The sequence below is a fragment of the Euprymna scolopes genome, chromosome 3, assembly GCF_053919585.1.
Source record: "Euprymna scolopes isolate OS-2025 chromosome 3, ASM5391958v1, whole genome shotgun sequence".
Taxonomy (NCBI): domain Eukaryota; kingdom Metazoa; phylum Mollusca; class Cephalopoda; order Sepiida; family Sepiolidae; genus Euprymna; species Euprymna scolopes.
In genome coordinates, this window is record NC_136484.1 from 108,643,544 (window position 1) to 108,658,210 (window position 14,667).

Sequence of the window (14,667 nt, forward strand, 5' to 3'; positions counted from 1 at the left end):
CCTCTACGCTTGCGCAAATATACGCTTATAGATATAACTGCGATGATTTTTAAAGTTTTGATATCGATGTGTCTTTAGGTTATACGTTAGCGAATATAACTCGAGAGCTAAACGTCTCAATTTCGATTCTAGCTGATGATAGTAGAATATCAGCCCACTAGCAGAGAGAGAGAGAGAGAGAGAGAGAGAGAGAGAGAGAGAGAGAGAGAGAGAGAGAGAGAACTCCCATTTTTTCTTCTCTTTCGTAGTAGGCCTGTATTCTATTATGAGTTTAATATTGTTCATACTCTTTAATAGATTAATTCAAAATATATTAATTGCATAAGAAATTTTTCAGTAAACATTCTCTTACAAACGTTTCAGACACATCTTCCACTTGTGGAAATATTACAATCTGTAATGTATTTTACTACATCGCGTTTTATGGATTACTTCATATGTATACATTTGAACATTAAAAAAAACCCTTTCTATTTCGTCTGGATTATACTTTTCTTCATTGCTTTCGATCTATTTTTCTTTATTGAACCTAACTACACTATGGATTATCATTTTTAAACTTTGGCTTATTTTAGTCTTTTTTACAAGCTTTTTAGTTTTTCAATTTGTGTGCTAAATAGCACAATCTATAACTGTCTATAAACATTATTTTGCTAAAAACATTTCCTCTGATGAGATGAGCGATTTATTGAAAAACCATGGATTAAGGAAAACACTTTGCATTGTATTTATATTCCTTGTCGAATAATACATTTGTCGTATTGTTTTAATTCACAGAATTTAATTCCAAATTTTAATTTATACTATGCCCTATCTCGTATATTGGGCTTCTTTATCTGGTTGGGATTGCCTTATAAATATTGATACTAATATTTATATGGACTTTAATTTTACATTATTATACAATCTGTAATCGGAAGTGTGGATGGCTTGCATAAAGCCTTCAACACTATGAACAAATCATCTGTGTTGATTTCCGAGCAACAGTTGTTGTGGCGGAACCTTATACGTCAGAATAGACGGGAGAGCCCATAATATATATATATATATATATATATATATATATATATATATATATATATATATATATACTAGACTACCCGTGACCCGTTGGGTCAGTATGTTATATTAGCTATGGAATTCATATATGAGCGTAACACTTGTGACGTAAAGAAAATTGTTTTTTGTTACATAACAGAAACATTTCTATGAAAGTATATTAAAATGAAAAAAAGAATATAGATAGATTTCTATGAGTCATTCTGTTTATAATTGTTTATTTTTTGAAAAAAAATAATAACTTACAGCCATTGAATTATAAGTTGCGTTAAAATAACTTAAACGCAATACGGAAATGACCGATGTAAAAAAAAATGCAGAAAGTATTAACAATTGTTTATTTGGATAATTTAAAACGCAAAAAAAAAAAAAAATTAGGCCGCTGAAAACGTACACAGTAAAAAAATATGTTGTCAACAGGTCAAAGTTGATTTATTTGTGAGAAAAATGCGACAGTATATGTGTAATATAGAATAGTTGCAAAACATCCCCTAAGGGGTCAGTATGTTATATTAGCTATGGAATTAATGTATGAGCATGACACTTGTGACGTAAAGAAAATAGTTTTATTGTGACATAACAGAAACATTTCTATGAAAGTATATTAAAATGAAAAAAATATATAGATAGATTTCTATGAGTCATTCTGTTTAGAGTAGTAGTAGGGAAAATACATGTCAAGCAGTAGTAGTAATAGTAGGATAAGGAAGAGAAGGCGTAGTAGTAGTAGTAAGAGGAGGAAGAGGAGGCGTAGTAGCAATTGTAAAGATGAGAAGTAATAGTAGTAGCAAGAAGAGGAGGAAGAGTAGTAGTAGTAGTAATAGTAGGACGAGGATATTGCGCAAGCAAACAACCAAACAACCAAGAACGACAGAGTTTTAGTATTATATATATATATATATATATATATATATATATATATATATATATATATATATATATATAAAGGGAGATAGCAACTTCGAACAGACTAATAAAGACAGATAGCGATAAGGGGAGTCAAATATTGATGGGAATGTTTACTGTTACTGACAGGCGCTACCTTTGCTTGAAGTCTGGATGTGTCCGATTAGAGAGTACTATGAAAAATTACAGATGTAATTCCAAAAATTACAGCCACTACCAAATCGCCGAAAGATTATTATTTTTCATTCTTATGTATTTTTTTTTGTTTGAACAATGGCATATGAATAAAAAAAGTTCAAAGTAGATTTGCCTCAAAATCACGAAATCAATTATGGCTTTTCTTTGCTGTTTTGTTCGTTTTGTTTTTAGATGAGAATTCACGTCAGTTTTTACGCAATATTCTCTTCGTTGATAATTTCATGTCTGCGCATTGAGTCTGCTTCCAGACTTGTACCGTAGAGATATTAACGTTTATTTTTAAATGCGTCATGGCATCCCTTTCAGAAGCGTTGTTTGTCAGTCGTCGGTCAGTTACATTTAAGTTTAAAATGGTTGCTTTAAGAAGCTGTATTACCAGCTTCGAAATCTAATGGCCGATATTTTGTTCTCATTCTTCCAATTTTTCTCTCACAAAAAAGACTTTTGAGCTTTTCTCTGCTTTATAATTATTTTCGTAGTACGTGCTCGACTGAACTTCAATCTCTGCCCCTTCCCTGCAAAATAGTCACAGTTCGTCTAGCTATAACCACTACTAATAATTTCCCTTTCTCTCCATCTGTTTCAAAAGCTAAACGAAAATGTCATTAGCAAACCTTCTTTCCTAAAACTCCCCCTCTATGAAGCACAATATCATGACCTGTATTCTGGCTTACTATAATACGGTCATTTTAAAGTCCAATATAAACAAGTTCTTGTTGTTCCGCCCTTTTAAATAATAATATTCTACTCAACTTTCGCCATACTAATCATCGCGGTTTGCATTTGTATTGATCTGTAACGCTTAGGCTTAGAATAGCACTTATATATGTCTCTCACTGTTATGTTTTAAATAGTATTTACTTTGATCTGTAACGCTTAAGTTTGAAATAGCATTCACGTTTGTCTGTCGCGCTAGCTTTATAATAGTATTTCCATTACACACACACACACACACACACACACACACACACACACACACACATATATATATATATATATATATATATATATATATATATATATATAGTCTTGGAAGTTTTTTAACCTTTAAAACTATACAAAAAACCTATTTCATTTTTAATTTTTATCATTCATTAATTATTTAGTCAGTAAGTCATTTAATAACCTGCAATCACTGCATCAACTTGCTCTCTCGAATTCACTATAGTACCAATGGTAATTTAAGGGATCATCAGTTGTTTACCGTGAAGGTTTTAATATATATATTTGAATCTCTTGAAATAATGCTTTTTAATTGGAGTATTCATTCTTTTTGCAAACTATTATCCTCACCTTCATGGTTGTTGCTGTTTCACCACGTTTTGGCCAATTCATCCTTTGGCCTTCTTCGGATGATTAATTGCGACGGGGTAGGAATGCTGAGTCTTGTAACTAACCCCCCCCCATAATTACTGCCTTCCATAGTTGTCTCACCACGTTTTGACAAATTAATTCTCTGGCATACTTGGGTAAGATGTAAACCGTTTCACCTGAAACGCCTCTATCCACTGCACCACGGGCATCGATCATTCAACCGAAGAAGGCCAGAGCATAAGTTGGCCAAAACGTGGAGAAACAGCAAAAACTGTGAGGATGATGGTAACAGTCCACAAAAGAATGAATATACATAGTATTCTCATCATTAAAATAAGTTGAAGCGGCTTTCTGAATCAAGTCAATCAATATTGAAGATTTTCTATCAGCCGTGATTTGAAAAAATTGGTCTATGAAATATAAAGTGAGAGAGAAAAGGGGAGGAGGAGGAGTGAGAAGAGAAAACCTGTAAAAAATAAAGTGGAAAAGAAAGAAAAATTGAGAGGTGAGAAGAGGAAGAGGGTAAAATGTGTGCGTGTGTGTGTGCGAGAGAGAGAGAGAGAGAGGGAAAGAGAGAGAATGTGTGTGTTTGTGTATGTGTGCTTGTGTGTGCGAGAGAGAGAGAGAAAGAGAGAGAGAGAGAGAGAGAGAGAGAGAGAGAGAGAGAGAGAGAGAGTAGACAAAACAAAGAATGCAAACAGTCTCCAGGTAGCCTCGTCTTCAAAAATGGAAGAACTTTAAATGGCATATTATCCATAATGGAATCATTCTGCTAAAAGACTGTCTGGAAATGTTTCTGTGTGAGCGTATAATAAGAATTCAAAAGACATTTGAATGCTATTCGTTTTCCTAGAAATCGGTCAAATTCATAGTACAACTTGCTAAAATATTTTCAAATCTGAATAAGTTTTTAAATCCGCCGAAACATATTCGAACTTGGAAATAAATATTTAGTATGAATATTGCTGGAGAAGATGCTATATCTCTATTTTTAATTTCACTGCATTCTTCGTAAATTTCCGTATACTGTGTTACAGGTGCTACCAAATCAGACTGCCAAAAAAAAAAAAAAAAAAAAAAATGCAGCAAATTTTGATGTTATTGCTTTTCTACCTTACCCTTAGAAAAACTCAATCATGTTCTACAACACCCCCCCCAATTTTTTTTCTTTTACAAACCAAAGCAAACCAATCGAATAAATATTTAAAGATCAAAAGAACTTGAACCATAAAAACTTTTACCAAAATGACTGCATTCGGCATTAAATAAACAGAAAAAAGTCAATATACCGTGAAACCAAACAACCAAACTAAACACCATGAACAAATACTTGATGCTTCAAAGAACTTGAAGCATAAAAATGTACTAAAAAAAATTCGCAAAATTTGGTATTAAAGAACGATAGAAGGCTTGATCTGCCGTAAAATAAAACAATCAAACAACCATACACTGAGCAAGCTATTTATACATTGGTTATCATAAAAGTAAGTTGACCGATTTGAATTGCCAATAGAAAGTAGACGTTTTACTGTTCATTTTGGGGGTAAACGTTTTTTTTTTTTTTTTTTTTTTTACAAAGGAGTCACTACTTACCAAGTTCCGGAGGCCACTCGAGGATAAGAGTTAATGGTGTATAGTGATTAAGGGGAACATGTTGTAGTCATCGTTAGTAGTGGAAATTTGCTAAATTGGATTACTTAAGGGGATGGATCATCAAGAATTTGTTCATTTGTTGGATTTGAAAACAATTAAAAGTTGGAAAGCAGGCAAACGGAACAGAGTTCCACAGGCGTGCAGTTCTAAAAGAAGCTTTGTTCACGGAATCTACATTTTGGTTTAGGCACAGATAAAGAGTGGGGAAATTATTGATAGTGGTTTCAGCTAGACGTGTGTTTTTCGTGAAAGTCAGAACAAGGGGGACCATAGATTGGAGCTCAGATGAGCACTTGCCATGAAAATAAGAATAGAGACAGGTTTGCAACGTTTCTTCTGTGAGACGTACTTGGTTCTTAGAGAATTGCATCCGTAGTGAGATATCTACTGGAGCGGTAGAATGATCCCGCCATTTTACCAGCAGCTTTGGCAACGGATTTGATGTACGTGTTCCATCTCAGATCAGGAGTAAAGGTCACATCTAGAAGTTTGTCAAATCATGGAGCCTTCCCAAGATGAGCGCCATTCATTTACGTTACGTTTAGAAAAAATGTTATAGAGCTTTTCGAAAGTTACAGTAAATAGGTTTTTTTTTTTGACTACTTTCCAAATATTTATTTATAAGCACATTTTGTGATGTACACATTATATTGAAAATACCTCATACAACTTTTGCTTATATTATAAAAATAAATTATGATCACTAAATTTAACGTTTTACAAAAATAGTTTGAAATATTTTAGGTATACATTGTCGAACTTGGGAATCTGTACGGAATTTCGAACATATCTCTTTATTTATCCACAGTGGTAACTTGTTCTCGTCTCGTCAGCCATTACGGTTAAAATCTTAAGTAATTTTTTATTGTAGTCTTTGTATGACCACTACCGATGATTGAACCCCTAAAACTAACAGACTAAAAAATGTTGCCTACCAAACTCCTCCGTCAGTTTTTGGTCTACAAACATGAAACTTAATAAATAGGGTATTCGAACCCATACGAAACTTTATATTTGGGGTTTAGCCGAGGGAAATCGACACAAAAATGTGAAAATTAAAGGTTAGACAGCGGCCTTACGAATATGCATGTGTAACGTAATAGCATGTTTTAGTTTTTACCCTTGCAACAAACATGTGTTCATAGTTCAGGCATTAACGTCAAAGGCAAAAGTAAATCGTGAGCTGAACGTTTTGATTTCAATTCTCGGTCGTGGCTAACGAGTCATATTTTAAACTTCTTAAATCATTACTATGTGTTGGGTCCAATATAATATAATGATAAATACGAAATCTGCATTAATAAAAATATCATATTTAAGCGTATTTTACGACCGGGCGATGCCGAGCGGCCTGCTAGTGAAATATAGATGATAAGACTTTCCTATTAGAATAATTATCTCCCTTGTTATCTTTATGCCATGGTACACTGTTTTATGAGTCCTTTTTGTTTATTTTTTTATTTTTCAGATCAGCCGAAACTAATCTTGTATATTGTACTTCCTATATGCTTAGCTGTGATAGCATTCGTACTGCTCGCGGTGGCCGTACGATGCATTCGGAGGCGAAAAGCCGCCAAACAGGTAAGTCACGATCAAACACATCTTACAGATTCCTTGTGATAATATGCTTTTCTTGCTCAGTGTAGATATAATTTGACAAAGGCATAAGGTTGATTAGATCTAACCATATAACCGCTGATTCTCTATTCCTGTAGCATTTACGCACAACAAATTAAGGCACGAAAAATTACGACACGACAAATTAAGGCACCACAAATAGCTTCCGCTGTTATTTTATTTTATTAAAAAATTTTTTTTTTTTACTTTCTTGCTAAAAACCTTTGTAAAAAATGAAATAGTTTTTTTCAGACTTAGGCGGAATATTAAAAAAAAATACGAGTCAAATATAAAAAGAAATCAATGTTCTTCTTCTTCTTCTTGAAGAAGAAGAAGAAGAAGAAGAAGAACAACAACAACTACTACTACTACTACTACTACTACTATTCGTTTACTTTTTGAAAACCATGTTTGTTTGTTTTTTGACAGTAAATGTTTTTAAAAAATGACAATGAAAAGTAAATATATCGACAAATTATTTAATTCCTCCAAATCTCGGCCCGTTAGTAAAAAAACAAAAACAAAAACAAAAACCAAAGAAAAACCCAAAACACACACACACACACACACACACACACACACACACACACACACACACACACACACACACACTTATTTTACATCCGGTAGAATGCTTCATCTCCAGCTTGAACAAACAAGCAAACAAACAAACAAACAAACAAACAAGCTAAATCATCTAGTTTCAATTACGTGTCACAAAAACATTGATTGGAAGCTAACCAACCAGAGGATCACAATCGAGAGAATAGCATATTATAGCTTGCATTAAGTGTATTTAAATATTTTATTTTGACAAACAAGAGTTTTACAAAACAAAATTAGGCAAAGGCCAATCAACAAATGAGGAGGGAGGTCTATGGTCATTTTTGTCACTGTACCTTCGTTGACTAAACTAATCCTAGAGTTCTCAGTCACCATAATACCACATTCACACCAGGGGTCATCCTACTTAAGATTCTAAAATCAATTTAAAAAAAAAAATGTAATAATATTTCATACAACATAACCCTGATATAAGAAACCCGAATATAAGAGAGATTTTTCTCTAGTCCCAATTTAGAGACTGTGTTAATGTAAAGGGTAACCTGAATATAAGACCCACCCTCGGATATAAGTGTAACCCTGATATAAGAGAGTTGTATGGACCGACTAAGAAGTCTCTTATATCCGGGTAACACTGTATTATATCTTTAAAAATAGAAATGTATAATAAGCGTTTTTATTGAAGAAAAAAAATTAAGTGTATGTTCATATTGCTACCAAGTTCAATTTTTGTACTGGGTGCTGTTGAACTAAACACTTAAATCAATATAAAAGCGTACAGTATTATTTGGCAATATATGAATAAAGCAGTAATCTACAGGGTGGTCAAAAAGTCAGGTAACATGTTAAAGGTAGAAAAAAACAATATGATCCATTATAATCTCTATTCGTTTAATATTATTTGTTTAAATATTTGAGTGTAATATTAAACTACCCCTCCTGATTTCTGGCTTTGGGGCTATGTAAAGGATAGCGTTTATGGCAAGAAGCCTGATACAATAGCGTCTTTAAAGTTATTTATTGAAGAGGAGATTGCGCGGATATCAGCTGACATGATTACACGTGTTACACAATCAGTGGTTAATCGCTTCCAGCGATTGATAGAGAGAAATGGACGACAATTAACAAAATAAACATATTTCATGTTTGTTTCATTTTATATTTCAATGTATGGTACTTAAATATACGTGTATTGCTAATATCGTTTTTCTTTAAAATGTTACCTGACTTTTTGACCACCCTGTATATACATCTAACATTTTAATATTGATCTGTTGATAGATTTCAGTCTCTTTATATCTATAACTCAATTCATATATTAAATTTCGGTTCCTAGTTCATCTCGGTTGATTTTAGTGTTTTAACATCTCTCTCTCTCTCTCTCTCTCTCATATATATATATATATATATATATATATATATATATATATATATATATATATTAAGAGGTATATTTGGTAAAAAAGCAGGTCTCTTAATTCCCTACAACTTAACTAAAATAATCAACACCAAAAATACAGGACTATAGGGACGACGGACTATTAATCGTTGAGAACGCTAACGGCCCCAAAAACGAAGAAAGCTCTAATTAACAAATGAAAAAAATTAATTTAAACATCGAGATTAAATTTATTTAAAATTTCCTCGATGTTACTTTTAAACTAGCAAAAAATACATTTGAACTGCACACTAGAAACAGTTCCAACCCATTATATATACACCTTTATCAACCATCAAAAACATATCGTTAGCCACATTCCATAGAAAATAGGATTAGTACTAACTCCTCAAAATGAGAAATATTCAAAAAGCACAAACCCTTCTATGAAGCAGCTTTAAAAATAGTGGATATACTAATACCCCCATCAACTACATCGAACCAACCCCTTTATAATAATAATAATAATAATAATAATAATAATAATAATAATAATAATAATAATAATAATAATAAACACAGATCTAGGAAAATTATTTGGTTCACCCCTCCCATTAATATTATGATCAAAGATAAGCTGGGGAAAAAAAATTTTCAAATTAGTTAAAACACACTTCTCTCCAAATAACATATTACATAAAACATTTAATAAAAAACACCATAAACCTCAGCTACAGTTGCTGCGACTAGAAACAATAATTAAGAAACACAATAATTACAATAATATTAGTAACACCAAAAATTGTAACTGCATGAATAAGACAGAATGCCCACTAGAAGAACAATGCTTACAGTCTGGAGTTGATTACAAAGCCACTATTGCACCAATAGAAAACCTTAACGATAAAAAATACTATATCGGGCTTGCTGAAAGCTATTTTAAAAATCATTTTAGAGTCCACAAATACTCTTTTAATACCCCCAACCACCCTAACAAAACCTATTTAATTACCCATTACTTAAGTCTGGTTCAAAATAATCTCACACGCACCATAAAATGGGAAATTCTAAAAAAAAATCAATACTTGTAAATCTATATATTGCCCTTGCCTTCTTTGTCTGCATGAAAATTTTTTTTATTACTAATTTTAAAGATAGAGACAAATTATTAAATATTAAAAATGAATCGTCGATTGGTTGCAGACATTATAAATTCCATCTTCTCAGCAACTTCACACCATACTAAACACTATTTTCGTCAAACAGATTGTCTTAACTCTAAACTTTAATCCATAATTATAATCATATAACTCTCTTACGCTAGTTTTCTTAAATACAATTACTCAACCTATGTTAATTAAAACTCTCAATTATTCCGAAAAACAAAGTAAAAAAACTTAATCATTTTATATTCCCCCCTCCCCCTAAACTTGACTCAAACTCTACATAATAAATTCATAACTGTTTCTCCCCTTTCATTTTATTACTCTTGAAAAATGTAGCATTTCTCTGCCTGTTCTACAAGTACTTTAACGGTGAATGGTCCGACGAACTGCAAGCACTTGTACCCCCTCGACGTAAATACCCCCGACAAACCCGACAAGCAGCAAAATGCCACTCCTTCACTGTTGAGATCCCTAGATGTAAGAGAGCCTTCTACTCCAGTAGTTTCTTCCCCAGAACCGTTAGGATTTGGAATTCCCTTCCGGGTTCCTGCTTCCCCAACTGTACTGACATGGAGAAGTTCAAGTGTAACGTGAACCGACATCTTGTGCCCAACTCCCTACATAGTACCCCTGTAGCTTATGTCCCTGATAGTAGCCCCCTACATCAAAGTGGCAATGTGCCTTGTTTGGGGTGAAAATGTAATTAAAAAAAAAATTATAAATCTATTACTTTATATTTATAAATCTATAATTGGTTCCCCCTATTATTTTATATAAAATGACTTTATATTAATTTTATGACACATCTTAATTAGGACGCATCTTGACTATATCTGTCCCTTACCATTGCCACTGCCGCCGAGTTTTGTAGTCACTCTGACCCATTGTGACTTTGGTGACTTGCGCTAATCGTCACTTGTTTTTCCCTTTCAGCGCTTCTTTATGACACACAGAAACTATAACTTTCTGTTATTTTATCTTTTCTATCCCCTCTTCATATTTTGTCATATTTCTCCCTTTCTTTCCTTTTTTATTGTATCCCTCCTAACGAACTTCTTCTCGACATCCTCAATATATTTTCTTTCCTTCTGTTTTTTAATTCTAATTTCTAATTTTAATTTATTTAAATATACTTTTTCTTCTCCATCCCTTATCCTCCTTTCTTTCTCTTTCTCCTTCCCCTCTCCTTTCTCTATCCATTACTCTAACTCTTGGTTTTTAATATCCATATGTAATCAAAAATCTTTTTATTACAATTTATTTTGGCTTAAATTGTCTGATGACATAGGCTGGATAATTTGTTCATCCCGTCTATAGAAACAACTTGTAATGACTTAAGCAAATACTCCTGAGGCTGAAATAATGAAAACATACTTAGCTCTACCAACGTATCGAGCACTTTTCCCCCTGTTTTTAACGAAACATACCTCATATATATATATATATATATATATATACACACACACACACACACACACACACACATATATATATATATATATATATAATTATTGACTATAACAATTATTAAATACCTACACACACTAGTGTTTCATCCTTTCGGGAATCATCAGTGCAAGGTGTCACGATTAACACCAGTCGATAGATTCGAACCCGGCAACAGAGGCCATGTCTGACTTCGTTAGCAAGGACCCAATCCATTCGGCTACCGTTAACCGCGAAAAATACCGTTGAAATTTAAACATTTATTCTTTCAAATATTTTTAACGTCTGTCAGAGTGATCTAATCATTATATGATAATCTGCGCATATGAGCTAAATTGACCGACTTTCATTTAAACTTAGAGTGTTCAACGATAAGAAACGAGTTTCTTAAAGGAGCAGACATATATATATATATATATATATATATATATATATATATATATATATATATATATATATATATATATATATGACCGATTCACGCATGCGCATTCGTGAAAGAGTTGAAAAACAGATCAAAATCTGATGATCACCAATTACCAATTTTTCCATTTTAACCTCTTATCAGCCCTGTAACCAGATAAAAACCGATTAAAATTTTCCACATTTCTGGATACCGTACATACTCAATCTTAAATCTGTAGATCAAACGATTTAGAGGTTTGAGTCGAAAATTTGAGATGCCAAGGGGTCAAAATTCAAAAGATTTTACCTTTGTGGTGTCTAGCTCAGTCAATTTTGGGACTAAATATGTGACATTTATACATAACGGGTATTCAGCCATGCGGCAAGCATTTTAATCAGTTTTGAGGCGAAAATTTGGCTGCCAAAAAGTTAAAGTTGAAAAAGTGTAGGTCTAAAGACTTGATATTTTAGATGTAGGTAACTTGGACATGAATAAAACTGTGTATTTTGATTTTAGATTAAAATAATGAATGGTAAGGGGTCAAAATTGGGGTCTAAGTTAAAAAAAATTGACCTCTGCGATATGTACAAAATTACTCCGACAAATTTTGGTCTAAACTTTTGGAATCTCACATAAAGTGCATTCACACGTAGTGCAAGTTATGAACATAGTTATGTTCATAGGACCCAAGAAAAGCCGGGTTGAACTGCTAGTATATATATATATATATATATATATATATATATATATATATGGCAAGGATAAGTTCATGATGGTTGGAAACAATAAGCGGAGAGCACATACAGCACCAGGAATTCCCAAATGGTCACCCATTTTAATACTGACCAAGTTCAACGATGCTTAACTTTGGTGATCTATCAGGAACCGGTGTTTAAACGTGTGTGTGTGTATGTGTGTGTGTATATATATATATATATATATATATATATATATGTCTGGGATGATTGCGCAACCCTTGCCTCACAATTACAAGTGTAGCTACGCTTACAGGGGGGAGGGTATCCATTGTCTTTCGAGACCGAATGAATGAATCGATGATCGATTAGGGGAATTAAATCATGAAAATTAACATTTAAAAATTTATTGTTCGAAAACAGGGAATGCAATATAGAGTGAATGATTTCCTTATTCCATGAAGTTTTTTTTTTTAAAATTGCCCTTTTTTTGTTCGCCAGAGGAAAGTAATAAACAAGGATAAAAATTGTATACTACTACATTACTGGTTGGCGGGAAAATTGAAAACTGTAATGTATCTGAGATAGTAATTCTCAACAAAGTAATGTTGGTCGAAAATTGATAAAATCCGTCAATCCATGTGTGTACACACACACACACACACACACACACACACACACACACACACACATATATGTATATATACGTATCTTTTTTTTTCATTTTTCTTAAACTTTTTCTTCTAGGGGATGGGACATCCAACCAGATGTCTGACATTTACCCCTATTTTAGTGAGTCCAACCAAGAGATCTTTTCAGGATTCTAGCCGTCCCTTTCAGTGCAATCGTTTGTATTTCACTTGCACTTGGTTCACCGGGTATGCTTGCTATGTACTTTTTAAAGTTCTTATGTATGTGTTTTCTTGTGTGTGTGTGCGTGATTAGAAATAGTTTTCGCGGATCAATCCGCGTTTACGAGACGTGTTATTGAGTTATGAAGGATCTGGATGAAGCTTTCTTTAACACGCTCATCGGTCTTGCTTTGTCTGGTTTGCGGATAATTTCGATTTTAGTTTTTTAACTTACTTAAGAGTTTCTATTTACACTGCCTCTCTACGGGACAGAGTTAGACACCAGCGAACAAAAATAAAACATGTCTCAGTCGTGAAGAACTCCATCAGGAGAGAACAAGAAATTGAAAAACAGATGCTATACTTTGCGACAAAATGCTTTATCGTCGAAATTTAGGCTGATTCGTGCAGATTATTTCTTATGTTTGTAAAATTCTTCTACTTATGAAATTAGTTCGTATTATCAATATATTTTAACTTAATATATTCAAAGTTAACATATTATATGTATATATATATATATATATATATATATATATATATATATATATATACATATATATATATTTGTAGTCATCGACATACAGTCCTGTTTCGTTGTATCACAACTAATCAGTGCCGCTAGACTAGTATCTCTCCCAAGCCAAGGATTGAACCTAGAACCCTCGTGTTGACAGTATATATATATATATATATATATATATATATATATATATATATATATATATATATATATATATATATATAACTTTTTGTTATTAAGTAAGATCTTTGATTTACTTGCAGTTTCATCAAATACTTTTATATGCAAAATCCGATACCCTCTGATGAGAAGGAAAGTATTTCTTCGAAACACCGCGGATTAAGGACTATTCACTTATTAAGATTAAATATGCTTTTAACTCTTTTTCAAAGTGTTTTTTAACATGCTTTATTAACTATTTGCTCTTATATATATATATATATATATATATATATATATGTACATACAAATTTATATCTAGTAACAACTGCCATTTTCCCACTTTTTCGTTACAGTTCTGTATCTATATCTCTATTTCTCGCCACTCACCCATATCTATCTATCTATCTATCTATCTATCTATCTATCTATCTATCTATTTCACTCCTCTTCATCTGTCTATCAATTATCTACTTATCCTAAAAAAAAAACAAGTGTGATAAAAACCCCCAAAACAAAAACAAAAACAAGAAAAAAAAACATTTAGGAATAGATCGCTCAATTGAATCCAATTAAATTTATTCACATTTCTAGGACAGGGTCAGCAGCATTATGTACAGGCCATTACCGAGAGAAATAAACAGGACATAGAAAGTGCTATCCAAAAAAGGGCTTGTCTAGAGGAAAGGCAGCCATATAGAGAAGCCCTGCACGAGACATGTTGACTCACAA

At 32.6% G+C, this 14,667-nt stretch overlaps 1 protein-coding gene across 2 annotated transcripts in view; it reads left to right on the top strand.

Moving 5' to 3' along the window:
• Positions 1-14,667, top strand: part of LOC145258076 (uncharacterized) — a 546,496-nt gene that overhangs the window by 294,590 nt on the left and 237,239 nt on the right. For both annotated transcript variants that reach the window (XM_080115806.1, XM_080115809.1), the window contains exon 2: positions 6,599-6,711. In XM_080115806.1, the coding sequence (XP_079971932.1) occupies positions 6,599-6,711 (113 nt within the window). The remainder of the gene's footprint in view (positions 1-6,598; positions 6,712-14,667) is intronic.